General features: G+C 41.5%; 1 protein-coding gene across 18 annotated transcripts in view; it reads left to right on the top strand.

The window, feature by feature from the left end:
• The window catches only part of plekha5 (pleckstrin homology domain containing, family A member 5), a 115,178-nt gene that overhangs the window by 90,817 nt on the left and 2,259 nt on the right, over positions 1–22,102 (top strand). For 6 of the 18 annotated variants that reach the window (XM_033634481.2, XM_033634479.2, XM_078167795.1 and 3 more), the window contains 15 exons: positions 830–883; positions 2,623–2,703; positions 7,706–7,768; positions 7,859–7,939; positions 10,349–10,498; positions 10,612–10,713; positions 11,346–11,501; positions 13,316–13,471; positions 14,059–14,179; positions 15,051–15,166; positions 16,824–17,039; positions 17,169–17,330; positions 19,292–19,425; positions 19,876–20,018; positions 20,271–20,370. In XM_033634481.2, the coding sequence (XP_033490372.2) occupies positions 830–883; positions 2,623–2,703; positions 7,706–7,768; positions 7,859–7,939; positions 10,349–10,498; positions 10,612–10,713; positions 11,346–11,501; positions 13,316–13,471; positions 14,059–14,179; positions 15,051–15,166; positions 16,824–17,039; positions 17,169–17,330; positions 19,292–19,425; positions 19,876–20,018; positions 20,271–20,362 (1,827 nt within the window). In that variant the 3' untranslated portion in view covers positions 20,363–20,370. The remainder of the gene's footprint in view (positions 1–829; positions 884–2,622; positions 2,704–7,705; positions 7,769–7,858; positions 7,940–10,348; positions 10,499–10,611; positions 10,714–11,345; positions 11,502–13,315; positions 13,472–14,058; positions 14,180–15,050; positions 15,167–16,823; positions 17,040–17,168; positions 17,331–19,291; positions 19,426–19,875; positions 20,019–20,270; positions 20,371–22,102) is intronic. The other 12 variants (XM_033634494.2, XM_078167797.1, XM_033634488.2 and 9 more) reach the window with 6 other exon arrangements.

The following is a 22,102-nucleotide window of genomic DNA, read 5'->3' as shown; positions in this document are numbered from 1 at the left end:
CCAGGTTTAAAGGGCAGGTCCATCTGCATTCTTTTCTGAGTTTTTCAAATGGAAATGCCCATTCAGTTGTCACGGTTAGCAAAAAGCAGTGATGTAGATCAGAGCAGCTAATACTGAAAGGGGTATTTATCCATATTCACTGTATTTTCACTGCGTCACCTTATTGTCAGATAGCCCAATTCGACAGGGAACTGAAGCTGTTATATTGCTCTCTTCAAAGCCACAAGACTCGGATCCAAACTCAACTAATGTGGTGTTCACAGCAGTACATTTCTTGGTTAGGCAAATTTAGCCAATTCAGAGGATCAATAGCACACAAATCTTTGAGAACTCTGTGTTATCGATCTTTCAATTGGCTCAGTCACAAAAGTTCACATTTGGTTCACAAACATACCTCGACCAAAACTTGAAAGTTCAGATTGGGATACATACAACACACGACGGAAGCTACAGAATTATATAAAAACCTCATAAATAAATAGATAATAGACCTGCACTTTAAGTGATGTCATGTAAGTATTATTTCAGCCTTAGCTTAATGCTTTCTCTGTCTGTACGTGGCCATTTGGTCATTATGGAGCTGTAGTCTTTCATGTCCCATAGTACACTCATTCTGTTCCTGTATTTAGCACACCTGCTGCCTGACCTTATTTCTTCACCTTGACTTGTCCTGCCTTCCTTTCTGTCCGGTTATCTTTGGGTACACTGTACATGACACACTTGTGTGTTTGTGTGAGAGAGAGCATCTGTGAGAGACTGTGACGTCCTTTTCTTTTGTCTCACGCTGTTGTTGCCTTTTATTTCCTCTCCTTTTTGCTGCTGACGTTAGAACGACATTCTCTCCCATCACCTCCAAAGGAACCTCTTGTATTTGGACAATCAGGTGGGGTAATGCATGACTGCATGGCCCTGTCTCCTCCTGTCATGAACTGAACTCATTTAATGCTTTGCTATTACTGTATTAGTCAGTACTGTCTGCTGAAAAAGACCATTTGATTTCCTGTTTGATGCCTAGCTAGCTTATCATTAGTTTATCTAACGTTCATTTTTATAGGCACAGTTACATAGCATGAACCAGTGTCACACACCACAGCATTTATAACCTAAGCTAGTTTGCTATGCCCTTCCTTAGATGGGTTTAGTCATTCATTCATCAGTCAGAATATTATTTACCCTAACTCGCTGTCAGCTGTACTATCTGAACATCTGGATATCACTTTATTATTATAGTCTGTAGATGTGGACATGATATATGTCTTCCATATACAGTGCATACTGTTAAGTGCCTGCAAAGAAATTTCATCTTCTGTTTTTTTATTGCTCTGAAGTGCTTTGAGAGTTTGAGTAATTATGAATATGCAATATATAGCACACAGAAGCACAATAACGCTATTCTGATCATAAATATAGAGAAGGTAATTTCATATTTAAATTAGCAAGCCTTAGATTTGTGTAACCACTGAGAATTATGTAATTTCGCTCTCCAACTAGAGCTTTGCACTACATTAGGTGCGTTTACATGGACCCTAATATTCCACTAACAACCCGAATAACAGCCCAGTCAAGAGTAAATATGCTTCATGTATACACCTCAGTTAGAAGAGACTTGCCTGATCAGAACAAATTTTCAATCGGGTGGAGAGGGGTGGTGTAAACCTTTGATAATCTGATCAGTAGGAAAATATTAGCGCCTTACTACCATGTAACGCTTAATTGATTGTTTCTCTGTCTGGTTGGAAAATACATATCTTTCTGTGCATGTTTGCCCCACGTGAGGTTAACATTAGGAGGTATAGCTGTGTGCAGCACACAATATGCAGCAACAGCTGTTTCATACACGCCTCCCTCTGCTGACTTTGACTGAGAATTGTTATTAAATTTGAAAAATATTTGGCACTCTGCTAGTGCTGCATTCTTACATGAGTGCTCTAATTAATAAATGATTTCTTCGGTTTGGAAACAGTAATCTTATATAATGTTGTTGTTACAGGGTGCAGTGGGCAGTCGCTGAACACAAACATTTATCACTATTAGTAGCAGCCTGTGTGTGAGACGTTTAAAGAACTTTGATAAATTGTAGCATCTACCAATAGTCTACATGTGACATCTGTACTTTGTAGGTACCAAAAATAACCTGGGTTAGACTTACACTACTTACTAAAGTGTATCAACAGGCAGAACCACTTTTTCTCCTTCTGTACTTTTTGTCCTGAATTAAAAAACACTTCTTCTGTTATATTTTCAGCAGATTAATACTTCACAGCGGGTGGAACCACTCTGCTCAAGTCAGAGAAGTTATATTCTGATTAAATGCTTTGGGCCATGTAAACGCACATCTTATCAGGTCACTTAATTGATAGTCCATGTAACAAGTTCAGTTGGAATCTCTAATCAGACTCATTTCAATCAGACTGAAGACATATCGTCCATGTAACCGCAGCTAGTGTCCTCCTGATCCTGTTTTTAAGCGTCTCTCACTGCTTCCTGTTGCCATCCCTGTTTGAGTCTGCTTCATGAGACACAGCGAGCAAGGTGTATCAATACTGTCGGTGTTATCTCTCTAAAGTGAAGCACTGCTATAAACTGACACTTGCCATATCGCTCCTCTCCACACTGGACTAGATGAAGGAAAATGAGCCTTTAATCGCCATGACTCACACTTTGATTGAGAACTCTGCCCCAAGGCCTCAACTTTACCAGCAAGTAAGGCCAGCCAAAGGCTTTGCTCCGCCTCATCCTCACCAGTCGCTGTTGTTCTTTTGGTCTGTTTTGCAATGCTCCTCCTCTGGTGTCCAAGTCCTCATGGCATCTTGAGACTGGTCTCTCCCTGTATCGTTTGTATCGCCAGCGCCTCCTCATCCATTGCTTTTGACTGTTCTCCTCTTGTTATGAGAAGTCATGCCAACATGGGCATGACTTGTAAAGAGTAGTATGGTGTGTTTGCTTCACTGTTCAGTTAAATCCCTTCCTCACTCTCTTTGTAAAGTTTGTGTGTCGGGGGCTGGATATAGTTTACTCTAGAAGTTGCAACATGTTTAATAAACACTCAGCTAGCTGTGGGACTGTCCTAAATCAAAAGCTAAAGCTGTGGTTGCACCCAGATCATTTAAGAAGCAAAGCCTCTAGTCTGTGCTCCTCTTGTTTTGTCTCATGCCCTGACCAGTGAAGGTTAGTGTGTGATTTATCATAAGCGTTTGCAGAATGTGTTCCCTCTCATTAGCCAAGCCGCCTGCATTTGGCAGGGGGACTCTAATTAGTGTGACTTAATTGTGTGTTGTCAGACATGTCACTTCTCAGTCCAGTGCATAACTAAGTGCTTTATCTTACGTGGAAAAGAGTTGTAGGAGGATTGTTTCATGGCATAATTTAAAGGTCCAGTGTGTAGGACTCAGGGGGATATATTAGCAGAAATATGATAAAATATAATATAATGTCAGAATCAGAATTATAAGAAGTAAGAATAAGAGTATGAAATAAAAGTACAAAAGTATAAAGCAATAAATAAAATAAAGTAGAAATGAAATGTGCATTAAAATTAAAATAAAATTCCGCATTATGCTACCGTGTTTAACACTGATATAAACAAATAAAATATTAAATAAAATAATTAATAAATAATAAAATAATTTGAGTAAACATAAGAAATGTGCCCAGTTATGTGCATTGTATAATAATATGATATAAAAAACATTTTTTCTTTAGTGTATCACCACCTGACAAAAAAACAAACAGTTGTTTTGTTTTGTTACCTTACAATGAGCCATTTATATTTACGTGAGGAGCAGGTCCTTGTCCATGGAGAACACCATGTTGCACTGCTATGTTTCTACAGTAGCCCAGAACAGACAAACCAAACACTGGCTTTAGACAGGGCCATTCATGTTTCTGCACTTGTCACTGTAGTTAGCACCAATCTGTGACAAGCAGGTTTGAAAAACGCTGATTTTTAATGCCAAACTGGTGTATTCTGTGTTTTACCAATTATTAATCATTGGGTCTGTTTGTTTTGGAGAGGAAAAGTCCTCTGCAGATAATTTAGCTACCCGTAAAAACCTCCTGAACAATGAACTCTGAAGGATTTGTAACCGGGGGAAGATTCAGCTGGTTGCAATCTGCAGTCCTCACTGCTAGTTGCCACCAAATCCCCCTAAATCTTACACACTGCGTAAATTGAATTAATTTTCACTCTTAGCAGGACGCAATAATGTTCCACTTTCCCAGAAGCTCTATTCCTCTGTAAACAGTTAATTTGGAGTCAACCAGTGCAGCTTTCAGGGTTCCTGTGAATCTTTGAAAGTCTTAAGAAGCATTAAATTCATTCATTATTCAAATAATGCCTTATTTGGTATTAAAATGTAGTAATCAGTCTTTCAAAAATCTTAAAAATGCTAAGAACTAGGTAGTTTTATGAATCTTTTTTTTCTGACTTTCCGTTTTAAAATCTCAAAATAATTGTGAACATCTGCTTAAAAAAAGTTTACTGAATGCCTCTTGCATTGAAGTCATGCAGGTTAGGACAGTGAAATAAACAGCACTTGTATTTTGTATTCAGCTCGGATGCTCAGAGCAAAGAGTGTCACTATATCCTGGACGACATGGGGAAGTGCAAATTCAGAGAAAATTGGATATTTAAACAAGTTTTTTCAGCATAGCTTGACCCTGTGCAAAACAATGCATTTGAAGCACTGTATATTTTATGCAAGTTAATTTTCTGTAACTCCACATGTTGGGAGTCAAGGCAGTGGAATGGTGCAGAGTGAAAAAGAAAAAGAAAACCTGCCAAATAACGCCAGGTATTTCCCAGTTCTGTTTTACCCTCAAGACCAAAATGCCATGCTGTACAGTACATTTTGGCAAAATGGTTCCTAACCCTCAGCAATTGATGTCAGCTCAGTATTTTTCCCTTTAGTTTTGATATTGGTAAAATTGGTCTTATATTTCCTTCCTAGTGGCATTAAAAAGTCTTAAATCTAACCTGCCTTAAGCTGTAGGAACCCTGTGCTTTATGTATTTGATGTTAGGATTTAGTTTTTTAAGTCTGAGTACACTTGAGCACCAGCTGTGGAATAGACTCTTAACCTAATAAAGTCAGTGGGGGATGATGAAGATAAAGGGAAATGTCTTCTAGGTAAACTTACTCTTCCTTTTTACCTGTCTGCATTTCTTCCCTCTCACCTGTTCTTCTTGTTCTGCTGGTGGAAAGGATAAAGAGGGCCGGCTTGTGTGTGACGATGGCTATGACATCACTTTGCCACTTTTGTGACCGCCTCATGAGGTGTAAAAGTGCTGCTGAAGACTGCCCACCCCCCTTCCCCCCTCCCCATTCATTGGCATACCGGCCCGCCAACAGCTGCATTTCCACCTGTTCAGATGCCAGTAGTCTGTCTCCCTCCTCCTCCTCCCCATGTCACTTGTAATCCACACCACACAACACCACAGTGGAGGCCCCCCCCCCCCCCCTGCGCTGTGGGAGAGTCTGCATGTTCTGTGTGGAATGCCATGTGGTTCTCGGGTCCCACCTGCTTTAACTGTACTGTGTGGCTCAGCTGAGGAAAAAGGTGTTGAGAGAAATGTGTGTGAACGAGTGCAGGTGTGAGTGTGGGGTGTTGATATACAGTGGAGTCTAAAAATATTTGGATAGTGAGTCATTTTGTGTTGTTTTGGCTCTGTAGACCAGTACATTGGATGTAAAATTAAACAATGTCTATGAAGCTGAAGTGCAGACTCTTAGCTTGAAGGGGTTTTTAAAAGTGCGGGCTGAAATCTAAACCTACTGTACGAACAAGGCAGCCAACAGATATGTGATCTGAATTGCAATATGATCCTGTTTTTCACTTGTTAAAGACCAGACTTTTAGACTTGAAGCAAAAAAGCCCCAGAACAAGCACAAAGGGAAGATGGCTGCAGTTCAGGCCTGGCAGAGAGTCTGAGGGAAGAAGTGTTTCTGTAGGTGTAGACTAACCAGTCTTTGAATGCAGATGATTTGAAACCATATATTAAAGGTCCAGTGTGTAGGATTGTGGGGGATATATCGGCAGAAATGGAATATAAAATAAGTATGTTTTCTTTAGTGTATAATCACCTGAAAATAAGAATTTTCGTTTTCATTACTTAAGACTTCGCATTTTACATGTACATAGAGAGCAGATCCTCGTCCACAGAGTTGGCCATGTTGCACCACCATGTTTCTACAGTAGCCTAGAAAGAATAAAGCAAGCATTGGCTCTAGATATTCGAGTTTTCGCATCATCCAATGTAGTTTGCAGACCCTCTATGATGAGCAGCTTAGAAATAACAAAGATTTTTATAGCATGAAACTGATTTATTCAGTGTTTGTCCTAGTCAAAATCATCATTGAGTTAATTTGTTTTAGATAGGAAGAGACCTTTGTGGATGATATGGCTCCCGGTAAAAATCTCCTTAACATCTGGATCAGAAAAACAGTGAGCATAGATCATCACAGAACATTGGCGAACACTGATCTGTAACGTGAAATTGCCTGATTCAATGTTTTCAACGATTTTAACCACCTGGTCTGTGGTTTTAGAGAGGAACACTGAAGGAATTCTAACCGGGAGACATTTCAGATGTTTGCAATGTGCAATCCTTACCACTAGATGCCACTAAATCCCCTAAATCTTATACAGTACTCTTTTAAGAATGATTACTTCTTCAATTATTCTGGGTTCCTCTAATTTTGAGGCCCAATAAGGATGTAAATGAAAGCTCAAAGTTGGCGCCTTGACTTTGTAGCCATGTAATTTCATATCCAATGTGACTACTAACACAAGACAACGCAGACTTACAGTCTCACTGTCCTGATAATTATGGACTGCACATGTAGAGATTAGATTTAGAAGAGTGGATGAATGATGAAGCAGTATGTCATGAATGGTTTTTCTGGAAACATGGGATCCAATGCAGTTGAAATCATTTCCCTGTTTGAGCACTGTGACTTTTTTGTTCTTTATAATACATACTTGAGCAGTATTAATGCAAGTGTAGAGGATAGGTTTTACTTTTGTCTTTACTTGCTTTCCTAGCTACATAAATGTGGATGTTGTAATATAATAATCATAAGTGATGTAATGGAATAAAGTGGTGTAGAAGTAACAGCAGTGCAGTCTGACACTGAACTGCTTTTGTCTGCGTTTTAGCCTGTATTTATGTAATTAAATAGCTGTTTAAATTGTCCTGAGCCTTACTACTGTATGCTAAAAAGTCCCAAGAATATCTGTTGTTTTATCCTAAAATAATACTGCACTGCGCAGCACAATCTTAGTTGACCACAGCTACCAGACAGGCAGAGTCCTTGGACTGATCAGCGGCAGAGCATGTGCTGTTGGTGGATGCAGCTTACAGTATGCGCTGACTCTAGAGTTTAGTAAGCAAGATTGTTTTACACGCCTTCCACTTGCATTTCCAATAAAACCACCGCATTGTGCTGATAGAGACAAACAATTGTGGGTGATGAAATGCGAGGCACCAGAATCACCAGAGAAGAGATTGTGTTTAGACTGGCTGCTCTCCCACTCTCGGTTTGCTAACTTAGATTGTCTGATTCAGTGAAATATGAGTTTCTACCCAAGGACAAATCCCGCGGCTCAGTGAGAGAGCCTTGCCATGACACTGCATTAGATCTCCAGATTCTAATATGTATGTGCGTGTTTGGTGTCTCTGTCTAATGCTCTGTTTGTCTTCACAGTTGAGTCCAGAAGGCTACAGGGAGCATGGCTATACATGTATGCCAGAAGAAGTGGACATTGATGTAAGTGCAGTGTTGAGCTCTCACAGGACACAATGCTCCATGATTCAACTACACATGATGTGTCACACATGATTATTGTTTTCTCCCCAGACCAAACTTAGCAGACTGTGTGAGCAGGACAAAGTGGTGAGGACGCAGGAGGACAAACTTCAGCAGCTGTACAGAGAGAAGGTGACTAAACACCGCACATCTGTCATCATTACATTCTCACACACAACACTTTTTGAAATGCTTACAGAAGCACAGGACCAAATGGAAAAAAATAAACAGAAAGAATAAACAGTTTATTCTCTGTTTAAATCACAGGAATAGCTGGGGTTTAGTTTATATGCACAACACTGTGAGAGAGAGAGAGAGAGAGAGAGAGAGAAAAACAAAAGTCTGTTATAATGCTTAACAGCCCAGCTACTGTCAACAGCTTCAAAGAGCTGTCTGGCTTTCATAGCTATGTCAGAGTTAACATATCTGACTGTCTGCTGTGAGCAGACTAAAACATTGTACTGGTTGCTGTTAGGGCTGGGTGTCTGTGCTCAATACTGTTAAGATATCGACCGAAATAACCCAGTACCAAGTAGTATCAAACTTCTCCAGCCAAAGATAAGTGCATTTGATCCTTTTTGTTCTCAGATCTAGAAAAAAAACTATTTATATGGTTTTGCTCACAGCCAATCACCGCAAGCATTTCTCAGTTTAATTAAATATGTGATTGGCCCACTACTGCAGCAGCTACAACCCATACAGTCTGTGGTGTGGTGGAGCTGAGCGTGGTGTATTTGATGGAGTTGGCAGTTTAGTGTGCTGAGATGCCACCAACACATTCGAAAGTGTGGCTTTACTTACACAGCTGTGGCATTTGATGAAAGTAAATGCATAAAATGCAGAAGAAAATAGTCTATAGATATGTGTCACTGTAAGTTACTTCCATGCCCATAAAAACCAACAAAATAAACCATAACATATTCAGATTAAGTCCTGAACTGATTGGCATGGTAAATGATTTTTCAGTTGACAGACAAATTGACAGTGTTGGTTGTGGATTAGTGAATGAAGTCATTGTGCAAGTACGGTTACCAAACAATAGCTGGTTCAAGGTTCCTTCAGTTTGTGTTTCTGCTTATATTTTTTCTATTATTGGCTCTGAAAAGGGTGCTGACTGGCATTTGTCATCATGTTTTTTGTATCAAGGATATTTTTATTAAAGTTCAACAGGTTAACACAATAGTGTCAAAGTTAACAAAGCATATATATATGACAAGGAGCAAAGCATGGAATCCAATCACAGTCCTCCCCATTGTTGTATTCCACTAACCCCAAATAACAGGACGGTTCTTCATCTCCTGAATAGTAAAGAAAAATGACAGATGAGCTGAGAGTCAGGCTTGATATTAAAAGAGAGGAGAATAGATGCCTCTGTGAAAGGCAGGGTCAGAACTTTATCAGTACTTCATCAGAGTATACACTGACAGAAAGCAACAAGATCAAGAAACAAACACAAAGTCTAAAGTTTAACTGACAGCTCTGGAAGGGTTTCAGAAAGGGGCCCCACACCTTAGTATCTGAGTTACAAATTGAGTAGAGTACACTCCGGGATCAACATCACACATTGCGTTCCTGGACCATTATTGCAATCAACGAATCACAACCTTCTGACATCATCAGTGTGCTGCTCCTGTGCATCTTAAAAAAATCCTGGTTTTCCAAATTGAAGTTTGTACAATTAAACAAAATTCTCAGTAACACTGAACAGAAACCTTTTCCGCTACTGCAGCGTTAGTGAGTTAGCTTGCTAACTAGGTTGGCTATGCTAATGAGTAAACTTGCCAATAGATGAGAATATTGGTGAGCTAGCTTGCTAACTAGGTAGCTATGCTAACAAGTAACCTTACCAAAAGCCTAGAATATTAGCAAGTTAGCTTGCTAAGTAGGTAGGCTATGCTAACACGTAAGCGGTTTACTAACAAAGAGTAGGGATAATACCATTTTTGAGTTGCAAATTCCTGCACTTAACACATTTACAACATTTTTGTTCAATGTTGTAGAGGATTTTGTTCAGTTGTACAAACTTGATAATGGAAAACTAGCTTAGCTCTGAAGAGGCACTGCAACGTTGGTCCTGGAATGTGATGTGGGATGTTGATCCAGGAGCATGTCCTACTTGGCAAAATGATGTTGTGCGAGTACTCTCAAGATTAAGGTAGGGCATAATGTCCCTCAGTCACGGGGCATGGGTGGGGGGGGGGCAGCATCCCTCCATCTGATTAGAACCGCCTGTCTGGCCAGCGGAGAGACAAAAGACAGTGTACGGTGTTGGAATGGAGTCAGGTATACATCATCGTCTCTGGTGGTGTCAAAGAGGGCAACCAGAGGATTGGGTTGTAGGTATTTGTTATCATTTTTGTACTAAACAATAACTACAAACAAGAAAATATTTCACTTACAGCAACACTGTTTTTAGGACGCTTAAGACAGGAGAGGCTTAAATCATCCATTATGACTAAAGTTAGCTGATATAAAATGTTACATTGACAAATTACATACTCTGTACTGTATGTGTATTTGATCCATTGTGTGTCCCTTCAGCACACCCTGGAGACAGCACTGCTTTCAGCCAGCCAGGAGATAGAGATGGGCTCTGATAACCCTGCTGCCATGCAGAGTGTTATCCAGCAGAGAGACTTACTGCAGAGCGGCCTGCTCAGCACCTGCAGAGAACTCTCCAGAATCTCATCTGTGAGTCATACAGCACATTCACGCACACTCACGCTGGACACTTTAGGAGTGCTTGTAAGATAAGAGTTTTTTTTCCATATTGTCATTCACAAAGTGTTTCTCTCCTAAATCAGGAGTTGGAGCGGTCGTGGAGGGAATATGACAAGTTGGAAGGAGATGTGACTCTGGCTAGGAACAACCTCCTGGAGCAGCTTGAAGCACTGGGAAGCCCTCAGGTAGGATAATTCTTGAGACTGAAGCTGCACAGCTTTAATCTTGCACCGCTTGTTCTGTCTAACACTGGCATGGCATAATAGTTAGACTTTGGTTGGGGTACGTACACCGCAGAGCTTCAAAGAAAGCTGAAAATGTGGCAGATTCCCTTGAACACCTAGTCATCCTTTTTGTAGACACTTTCTTTGACTTTGTGGAGAAAGTAAAGAAGATTTCTGTGCTCCAGTGCCCTCAGCTGCAGTGAGGAGGGAGGTAACTGAGAGATCAAAGCAACATAGTGTGTGATTGATGACTGTAGCGATGATAGAGCAGGTCTTAATTAAGTCTGTCTTTTATCTTGTCCTTCATCACGGGAGAAGTGAAGAGACAGAGAGAAACTGTTCTAACAGTTATTCCTGGTTGAGCCTGAGTCAGAGCTGATGCTAATTCGGAGTGGAGAAGTCAGAGAGCCTACAGGGAGCCTGGACATCCTCTTCTTAAGTGCCCTTCACTCTCAGACAAAGCTGTCATTGGGAGATAATTACACATCATCCTGTTTCTTTGCTCCTCTGCTCTTCTCCTGGGTCCAGGATGCCACGTTAATAATCTGCAGGTAATATTTGGTAATTTCTGTGTGTTTTCTGTGCACACCCAGACCGAGCCGCCCAGCCAGCAACATGTCCGCATCCAGAAAGAACTTTGGAGGATTCAGGATGTGATGGAGGCGCTCAGTAAAAATAAAGCTCAGAGAACTGCTGATGGTGTGAACATGTATGGGCCCAAGAGCAACTTCAGCAAGCACAAAAATGAGGTGAGGCACCACTAACAGATAGTTCACCTGGTCGTACCATTCTGTAGCATTAAAACAGCTAGGCTTTTAATCAATACATTGATCAATAAATCAACAGCAATTCTGATATTCATCGTGTCATTGTTGCAAATCCCAAACATTTGCTGGTTCCAGCATCTAGAATGTGAGGATTTGTTCCTTTTCTGTCTTTAATATTACTGGTAATTGAATATCTTTGGGTTTAGAATTAACCTTTTGCTAAGCCCCGCCCCCAGAAGCAGACTGGCCAATCATAACATAACATTGGGCCAGCTGTGCTCCATTGACTCTAATGCAGTCATTTCAGATTTCCTTCATTTTCAGGCTGGTTTTGTGGATTTGGAGCTAAATGTTATGCCTGGGGCACGTCGTGTATTAATGATACTCGTTACCTGGAGAGGTTGGAAAAAGATATACCTTTCTTCCCTGTTCCAAAACCAAAATCAAACCCTGAAAAGTGTAGGGTTAGCTAGCTAGCTACTGAAGATATAGCCTACTGAATGTAAACACATGCTGCTTTTGCTTTTTAATGATTGTAACAGTGAATAAAGACCGACCCTGCTGTACAGGAGCCAGTGAAGGGAAGCAGGGAAACTTTGCTGATGTTCAACCAGCTGTGTGTTATCACATTTTGGGCAGATGAACGTTGTTTGGCTTCCCCCAGAGATCCCTGCCTGTCTGGTAGCATCTGCACACACTGCGATGCCACAGAGCTGGTTCAATATCAGCAAAGTTTCCCTTTCTATTCATTGTCTTGCATGGCGATCAGCAGTGATGTGGTGGTTCACTTTTACACTGTGATCTGTAGCCTATAGTTTGGCTTTAGCTTCTAACTATCTTTGTCTTTTTAACCTGTTGTTGCTGCTGAGTCAGTTTGACATCCTGGATATATCCTTCAAACACAGACTGTAGACCCCTCTGTCTGCTTCTCTCTGGAATCACTCTTTCATTTTTCCAAATATATGATAATATTTCTTCAGGGAGTGCAGTTAGTTACAGTGTGGGCTCCATGCTTACTCCAACAGCTTGTTGGACCAACATAAAAGAGGCGGGGCTTAGCGAAAGGTCAATTGGTTGGACAAAACAAGCAATATGACCATGTCATTGCAAAGGAATGTTTTGCTATTTTCTGACACTTTATATGGATGTTACTATCATACTGTTGGTGATGTGTTGGTGTTTTAGTATTTTGTGCTCTGCATAGATCCTACACCAGCCCGTCCACCGTCATCCCGCTCTCTGAAACTCTGTGTCGGCGGTGTCAGCAGCATGACACGGAGGTTCCCGAGGACCGCCAGTAGACAATAACCTTATATTTTTAGCTTCATACAGTGTACCTGAATTCAATACATTATACTCTAATACATTAATCTTGGCCATCATTTTGGCCATTATCGTGCAGCTCTGGGACCCACTCAAATGACCACCTTTCGGTCCCATAGAATCAGTACACTCACTACAGAAAAACTCATCACAGATCATGAAAATAATCTGTGGTTGCAGCATTTACTTTGCTTTACTCTCAGATCTCGTGTAGTTGTGTAGCTGATGACTAACTTAAGCTGAGAGCTCAGACTGCCAGCCTTGCTCATGGACAGTATGAGTGGTGGTACGTGAGTGGATGTGTCAGTCACCCTGTAACAGCACACGGAGCTCCCTCTCTGGCTAATCAGCTGGTTTGCCCATCCTGTGGGCCAGAACCACTCTGTACCAGATGGTGGTTGCCCTGAGCGTGTGCGTGGTGGCACCATGTGTCACCTTGCTTCCTGTCCTGTCATGCCATGTATAATCCCCAGGAGGAGGACTCGGTACCCCCGCGGCCACCCTTACCCCAGTCCTATGAGCCCAACCCCCCCAACGTGCCCCCTATGCCCTCTCATGCTGGTGTGCGCCCTTCAACGCTCCACAGGCCGGAGGACAGGAAGGCCAATCACAGGAATGGCACGCACAGCGTAAGCTTGTTGACTCGTAGACCTCCTGGTTGACCCAGCCCTCGTGTGTCATCACATGTCATTGCTTGCTGTGATGGGTTTCACTTTTGTTTTGACGGACATCTCATGTCTTTTGGGTTGTTTTTGGTTGGATCATTTCTCTTTTTTTCTTGATGCCACACTTCCATCATCTTTTTTTTTTTTTTTTTTTTCAGTTAATTGGATTAAGCCTCTCGTGTGTCATTGTTTTTCTCTTTTTAGTTCTTGTCTTCCTTTTTTCTGTGTTGAAAAGTTGTTATTTTGTTTTGTTTTGTTGTGTTCTGTCCTCGGTTGCAAACTGAGCCATGTCTGACTGCTGCCTACTTTTTCATTTGGCTGTAAAATTGTGTGTTATACCCAAACAACATGCAGAGTTTTTATTCCAGCTGTCTATATTTATGCATTAAGATTGCGCAGTCTGTAAAAGCATCATTTTGTAGAAAAGGGATGTTTGTTTGCTGCTGTCTTTGAAGTCATCCTGTAAGAGAAAATGTCACTTTCTATTTTATATCTCGCTTTGGACCCGAACTCTCAGTGACTATAAATCAATGTGTGCGCGTGTTGTGCAGGGTCCAGACTACAGGCTGTACAAGAGTGAACCAGAGCTCACCACAGTGGCAGAAGTGGATGAGAGCAACGGTGAGGACAGATCCGAACACCCGTCTGATAGAGAACATTCTGGAAACAAAGGTACAATAAGCCAAGTAAAACACGATGTCGCTGTCTGATAACTGTGCAGTTCTCCAGTGATTCATCCATTTTGTTGATCAGTCGCCTGATAAAATTATCACTGTATGACCCCATAAACTTGTCTCTCGCACTGACAGTTGCCATGGTAACCGTGGTATTTAAACAGGCATCACTTTGACACAGAGCATAAATACATGGTCAGGCTTTTTTCCCCAGAGCATTACGCCAGGTCAGTATATCACAAGTAAATCTCATGGCAACCATTATTCAGCGCACAGTGGTTACCATGGATACGGTGGCATTTACCCAGACCCATTTGTCTGGATTTAATTTACACTGTGCAATTCACAATACTGCTCAGGTTTGTGTGTCAGTGCTGGGAGAAGTTAGTTATCTGCTAATTATTCTCTGTGAAAACATGGTTTAGAATTTCTAAAAGAGCAAATTGGCCCAAGTTTAGTGAAACAGCTTGCACAGCGTGATGCAGGTGTTCTGAAGTTGAATGATTACACTGTAGCTCCTCACTTGTTCCGCACCGCCACACAATCGATAGTAGCAGCCTGCCGATGCTGCAAATGCTGCGGGAGATAGTGTAATTGTCAGTCGAGTTTACTTCAGACATTCTCGGGGTTAAACTTGAAGGTCTCACGGACCTGAAACTTAAAAAATACTTGAACTGATGCGACAGTTTTTACTTTTAAGTACACGCACATGCTGTATTTTGATATTGTGCAAATAATGACATAAAACATTATTGTTCCTAAAATATACTGTAGTCTTCAGTTAATTGCTGCTCATATGTTGTATAAAAGCAAATGCTTTGTCACTGAACCAGGTCACTTACTAACCTCTTATCTTTTTTACCTGCAAGGGGGGTCCTACCCAGTCGGCATCGTCCCACCTAGGACCAAATCTCCAGTGCCTGAGTCTTCCTCCATAGCTTCATATGTTACTTTAAGAAAAGGCAAGAGGCCTGACCCCAGGACGGTGAGTCAAATAGAAACTGTAAATAGTTCTTAGCATGTTTTAATCTTTTGGACCACTGGAGGCTGCAAGATATTTCCATCAGTTGTCAGCAACTAATTTTAAAATGTGAGAAGGACTAAACACAAGCACTGGCAGTTATTTCCTGTGTGCAGAGTGCAGCAGAGGACACACTGTGATTCAAGGCTCTAGCTATCATTAGTTACATAAATGTGACCTTGAAGCTGCAGCTATGAGCATTGGTTCCAGTTAGGAGAAGGCTACAAACTACTAAAAACATTTTTTCTCCATCTCTGAAACACTTTGCTTTGTTTATTGTCAGACTCTCTTTTAGACTTGGTAAGTCTTTCTGCATTTTTGAGCTGCTTTGCAGTGCAGACAGTTGTTGCCAGTGCTGGAATTGCAACTTTTTCTGCAGGATTCTCCGCCATTTAATCAGGAATTCTGCACATCTGCCTCTGTAGAACAGACAATAGCAACACTCTCTATGAAATTACCTGTGATTGTCAAAGACTCCCGTCACAGCCTAGTTTTTCTAAATCGTATAAAACCAAAGCTAAGAGGTGCTGCAGAAGTTGAGCGTTCTCTCAGTCCACTTTTGTTCTGGGATTTGTGTCCAATGATGCCAAAATAAAACTGCCTACTCCAGCTTTAAGCTGAAAGTTAACAAGTGGCAGAGGAGGCCATGCATCACGTGACCAGGGTGTGATTCATGCTCCTAAAGCCAGGCTGTCATGACGAGATGCCAAATTTGGTTTACACAGTTTCCAGCCTCAAACACTATCAACTGAAATATACTAACCATGTCATTAGTGCACCACACTGGGGTGTGTCCTGTTTTTGGTGTGTCTGTATGTGTTTGTGTATGGAAAAAAGATGAACATATAGCATAAATGAACCCATATGAACTGTAAAATGTCAGCTGCACACACATGCACACATACAGTACGGTAGTCTTCCCTGTAGGCCGTATAGCCTCTGGTTGTAAGAGAATGTGTCACAGGCTTTTAGAGTTCAGCTGAGGCCCTTGGATACCAGCCTCTCAAACAATCTGGACAGTGGGGGCTGCGTCCTCAGGCTCTGGACTAAATCCAGATCTGACAGCCCCTCCAGCACACCACAAACGTGAAAGTGAACAACTTCTCTTCAGTTCACTTCACATCATCAGCCTCTCCTGCTCAGGCATTAACAGCCCCGCAGCCTCTCTGAGTGCATCCATGTGTGCCAGCAGGAGCGTGTGTGCGCGCACAGCAGCCAGTCAGGTTTTGGTTCTAGGAGAGTGAACATTAAAGAGCCATTTCACAATGTGGTTATTATGTCACTCCTGACTTCTTTGTTTAAAGAAGCACAATGATTTTCCAGTACGTGCAGTAATGCTGGAGAACATGCGATTATTCTACTTGGTTAAATTTAAACTGTTTTCAACAATACCCTGTTGACTGCAAATGTTGCATTATAAGATCTGACCCAACCACACCATGACGCCACTGAGTTACACACCCAAACTGCGGGTCTGTGTAATAAAATATCACCATGGTGACATTTGTCTCATAGCACGATGCAGTATTGTTAACTTCTATTTATCTTGTGTGTTGTTTGTGTTTCTATGTGCCTCTGTGGTGTGGGTGCATATCTGTGGTTGTCCTCATCTGGCTAACAGGAGCGTCCACGCAGTGCGGTGGAGCAGCAGCTGTGTGCTGCAGAGAGCGGCCGGCCCAGGATGAGCGTGGAGGAGCAGCTGGAGAGGATCCGCCGCCACCAGCAGGGTGCCCTCAGGGAGAAAAAGAAAGGCCTCCACATCCGGGGCGGCAGCCAGGAGAACACGCCCTCTCGCAGTCACTCATTTACAAAAGAAAACCATTATCGCAGCGTGCAGGTATCAAGCGACGGCTGCGGCCACCAAGGCAGCATTCAAGTTCAGAGTAAACTGATATCAAATCCTGGAATCCGGTCGTGATCTGATCTCTCTGCATTTTTGTCTTGTTGGTTTTGTGTGTGTTTTTAGTCTCAAGTGAGGCGCAGAGATGAGGGGATAAGCAGTGACATTCAGCAGCTGGAGGCCTCACTCAGGCAGCAGGAGGTGGTGAGGGAGCAGGAGACGCCTGCAGAGGAGATCGCCCGTCTCAAAGAAGCCTCACAGTCTGACCATTTAAATGTGGACCGAGAGGTAAGGCACAGCAGTTGGCTGTCTACTCATCAGACTGAGAGGGTTAATACTGTTACAGGCAAATAGTTTAGGAAATGTTTACCAACATCAGATAGTGTGATGGATTTTATTATTAATAAAAATACTCTGTTTTTAAGCAGTTTTTTTGTACTTTTAAATACAGTGTAATAATTAATGAAAGGGTCACAATTACATGGTGTTAGTGTAATTAAAACACCTCTTGTTACTTCAATATTAAACTCATTTAACACATGCAAAATTAATATGCATAAATTAAAAGGGATTTTTTTTGTCCTATTTGACAGGTAAAATTTGAAAAGGATAATTGTCCTTTGATGTTAGCTAGATGAGGAACCATAGTTCTGTGGATCATAGTGCATTTGACACCATATTTCACATATTTCTCATATCATCATCGCTGCAATTCAGCACTTGCGTTAGAAGTCAGTCTACCGAACTTGACTCATACGTTCTGGTCATGCCTGAGCCTAGTCGAATACTGGAGATCTTTATTTGATGTTATGTCAGAGATATTGGAACTGACTCTAGACCCATCAGCTCATCTTTGGTTTCCCCAGGGAGGGTATTAGAATGACTACTGTCATTTCTTTTGCCTCTTTCATAGCTTGTCGTTGAATCCTCCTTTTTTGGGGGGAAAAATTGCAGGCCCTATGCCATGGCCTTTGCCGTTGTGAGCATTTATACTTGTGCGGTGGTGTGTCTGTGTCACTCTGCAGTTACACCTCCAAACACTAGTCGGCGGTGGAGGTTTCTGTGAAGTGCTGTATAGTTTAGTTGATTCAAAACACACATAAAACACACATTAAACATGGCTTAATCGAGATGATTTCAAACACAAGTACACAAATCAGCTTCACTATAACTCGCAGCATTCACAGACAAACACTTGTCTTTATCTGGACACATTTTCCACACAAATACATCATGCTTGCATCATGCAACATTATTAGCACAAGCCTATGGCATTTTACATTGTATAAATTAGCCTAGCAGCTAGCAATCCTTCCTCTTCTCATATAAATCCAGGGACAACAGCAACATTTATCAAAAGTAAGAGTACATAATTTGGCTAAAGACTAAATTTAGACTAAAGTTTGGGGAGTATGACCAGAGAAAGATAAGTGGTGATATTATATAGTGGTATATTGGTGCATTTATTGTGTAGACACAACTGTGTGTTGAGATGTAACAGTGTGGGTACATACATTTTGGATTGTGATCTTGTAGGATGCAGACAAGGTTCGGTTGGCATGTTGATCTTTAGTATTACCAGCTGGCTTTTATTTTTTATCAATATTCTTTATCTATTTATTTAAAAAGGTTGATATTTCTGTTTAAAAAGAAAAACATGACACTGTGCCACTGTATTATCATATATGCAAATTGCTGAATAAAATTTGCTCACAAAAAAAGAAGTACCGGTAAATCTCCCAAAATGCAAAGTTGAAAAACACTGTAGGCAGGAATATTTCCAAAGGCATGTGCATGACACTACACTGTATACACTCCTTATACTAAAATCATTTCATAGGCTGCCATGAGCCATACACTTGATTTTAAGGTGCTTCTTGCTGTTTTCACAAGAGTTCACGCCCTTTCTCTGGCTTACATCAATAAACGTCTTACAGCTTGTGTTCCCCACTGATCTCTGCAGGCTGCAGAGTGTCTCACATTAAGTGTCTCTCGCTTGAGGACAAAGCCTACGGTGATGCTCCATTTAGTTCTGACACACCCAAAAATGTGGAGCAGCCTCCCTGTACTGATAATGGCGAAGATAAACATCTGTTATTTGTTTATGAATGTCATTTCCTGATTTATATCTGCATATTTTGGTTGACATTTTTAGCTTGTGGTTTTTGCGTTTGTTTGTAAAGCGCATAGCATTTCACTTGCTTGTATAAAGTGTGTTATATAAAGTGTTTCTGTATGTCTTTCTTCAGCTCTCTGTGCCTGACAAAGTGTTGATTCCTGAGCGTTACGTGGAGTCAGACCCCGAGGAGGCTCTGAGCCCTGAGCAGGAGGCTGATAAGCAGAGGAAGGTTGATCGCATCAAAGCCCTCATAGCCAAAAACAGGTAAACACCTCATCGTAATCTGTCTGTACCAGTAACTTTATATTAGCAAGGACAGAACTACAAAGACGCTTGATGTTGGGTAGGGATCCTTTGGACTAAGGGCTGTCTTTGCAGGGGAGTGCTGATATTTCTCAGCAGAGGTCGTGCATGAAATTTTCTCTAGAAGTGAGGGGTAGATTAGGGGTCAGATCAGGATATCACCATAGATGGCTCAGAAGAGGCTACACTGCCTCCCATGCAGATCAGTGTCTTAGATGTGCAGAAAAGCTTTCGCTCTCATCTCCTCGCCACTGTGACATTTTATTCTAAATGTCAGCACTCTTAAATTGATTTAAAAGAGATAGCATCTCCGTCCCGGGATAATTGTATTTATCCTGAAGCTATGTTTACAGTTACAGCTGTATACTGCATATTATAGAGACCGTTTTTTATGTGTATGTGTGCTCCCAGCATGCAGAATGTGCTGCCTAGTATGGCTCTGAGCCCGGAGGAGGACACTGAAGTGGAGGTTACCGTACAGGAGAAAGAGAAGATGATTAATATCTCCTACGAGCTGGCAGCAGAGGCCTCCAAGCGCAGCAAGCTGGTTGCAGGTACATCTCTAGAGAGCAGAGGGAGGAGGTGGTGGGTGATCAGAAGAATGCATATGATATAACAAAAGCCAGCGTGAGCATGTTCTTAAAGATTGCTGCTTTTTTATTATGGTTTATCAAACTGCAGCTGCCTCCATTATGTATTTGCTCAGTCATTTATCATTGTAGTTCCTTCTTCATTGACTTGTTGTTGACTTGGTTTTTTGTGTGTGTGCCTGCGTGTGTTCGACATGTCGCTCTGTTTCTTTGCAGTGAAAAGCCCGTCGTCCTCTTCCCCACCCCTTCCACAGTCTCCTAACACACCCCCTCAACTCACTGATGGGTCTCACTTCATGTGTGTGTAGTAGCACCAGTAAGGGCCTTCATCCACCTGTTTTGTCCATACTCACAATGCTAAAGTGTTCTCAGTGTTTTAGTTGTTGTCTCTGCGGAGAAAAAGCATGTCAGAATGAAGGGGTTAATGAGAAGTTATAAGGTTTACACTGAAAAAAAAGGGGAACTGTTTGTGATGTGTTTGTATGTATCCTGTGTTGCAGTAGAACCTGTTTTTTTTCTCATCATGTGATATTTCCTGCAGTCTGTGTCGTCACATGACTCAACTCAGTGTTGCTGTAATTATAATTATATAATAATTATATAATTATATATGATTATAAGACTCAAATGACTGTAATAGACACTCAGTGGCCACTTTTACCTGTACGGTCTAATGCAATTCAGTGCACAGCTCAGCCATAATGTGTGCCTTTACAAACTTTATAATGGTCAGTATTTGTTGACATTGTCAGAACTGACTAAATTAAATTATATGTTTATAACTGAGGTCGTAGTTTAAGTTACAATCTTAAAAATCTCTGTCTTGTTCTCTTTGGCGGCACTTATGACAGTATTTGTTGGCTTGAAACCAGGCTGATAGTGATGTGTGAGTCAACCCACAACCTGCTGGTTTGGATGAGCTTACTAGAAGGTATTACAGGTTCAGGCAGGTGGGTCAAACGGTGACAAAGCAGTGTTACGATTAAGTTAGACATAACTTACAGAAACATTGTGTGCAATAGTACAGCTTAAAATGTATTCATTTCAATAACAGCCATTTGCCTTTGAACTTAAATCTAGAAAATAAAATTCAGGCGGTTGATTAACGCTCATTTTCGTGGGCTGGGCAGCGCAGTTTGGCATTCATATCAGCTTGTTTTATGAGCCCTGCAGCTGGCGAGATAAAAGGGTTAACACAGCGTGGACGGTTGGGTGTGTGGGTGGGTGTGTGCATATATGTATGTTTTGGTGTGTGCGAGAGTGGATTATTAATGACCGTGCTCCACTTGTCATTTTTCCCGGGAATGTCTCCCTCAGCACCCAGTTTGTAATACCGCAGATGCAGAGGCTTTCATCAGTGGGCTGCACTCTCACTCACCATTGTGTTACCTTCTTTGGTGTGACTTTGAGCTGCAGTTGGTGACTTTTAAAAAGATAACTTTTTATCACATTTGCTGAAACTGTCACTGTATCCACACAGAAGTATGAGACAGTTGATCTGTAAAAATTCATATTACTCTGCCTACTGTATTTTCTCATAGCATCACTGCATGTGAATGAAACAGCCAATCAGAGCTGAGGAGTCTCGAATGCTGCTGTCAATTGTGTCAGTCACAGCTCATGAACTGCGGGTCAAACTAGGCAGCATCGATCAAATATGAATCAAGATTCTGTTACTGCATTGACTATTTCTCACCTCATTTGTTTTCAGAAACATATTTCAGTGTACTGTTTAGCTCTAAAATGAGAACATTTGTGACCCCATAACCATGTTGGATACCCAGCCCTATGTATTGAGCCCCGTTTCCACCAAACACTTTCAGTATGGTGCCTTTGGAACCAAAAGTAACCCTTCACACATGGTACCTAGACCCTAGCGTTTCCACTGCAAACAGTACCCTTAAATGTGGGCGGGGCTTTTATCACTCACTGTATTTTCTCATTATCAGTGACACAGATGGAAGTTTGCACCTCGTTTATCGTCCACAGAACGAGGCTGCAAGCTGATATTTTCAGAAAAAAATAAAACAGGCTGCAGTGAGAGTCTC

The sequence above is a fragment of the Epinephelus lanceolatus genome, chromosome 5 (genome assembly GCF_041903045.1).
Source record: "Epinephelus lanceolatus isolate andai-2023 chromosome 5, ASM4190304v1, whole genome shotgun sequence".
Classification (NCBI taxonomy): Eukaryota; Metazoa; Chordata; class Actinopteri; order Perciformes; family Serranidae; genus Epinephelus; species Epinephelus lanceolatus.
Note: the sequence above shows the minus strand (reverse complement) of the source record. Positions and strands in the feature narration are given on the sequence as shown.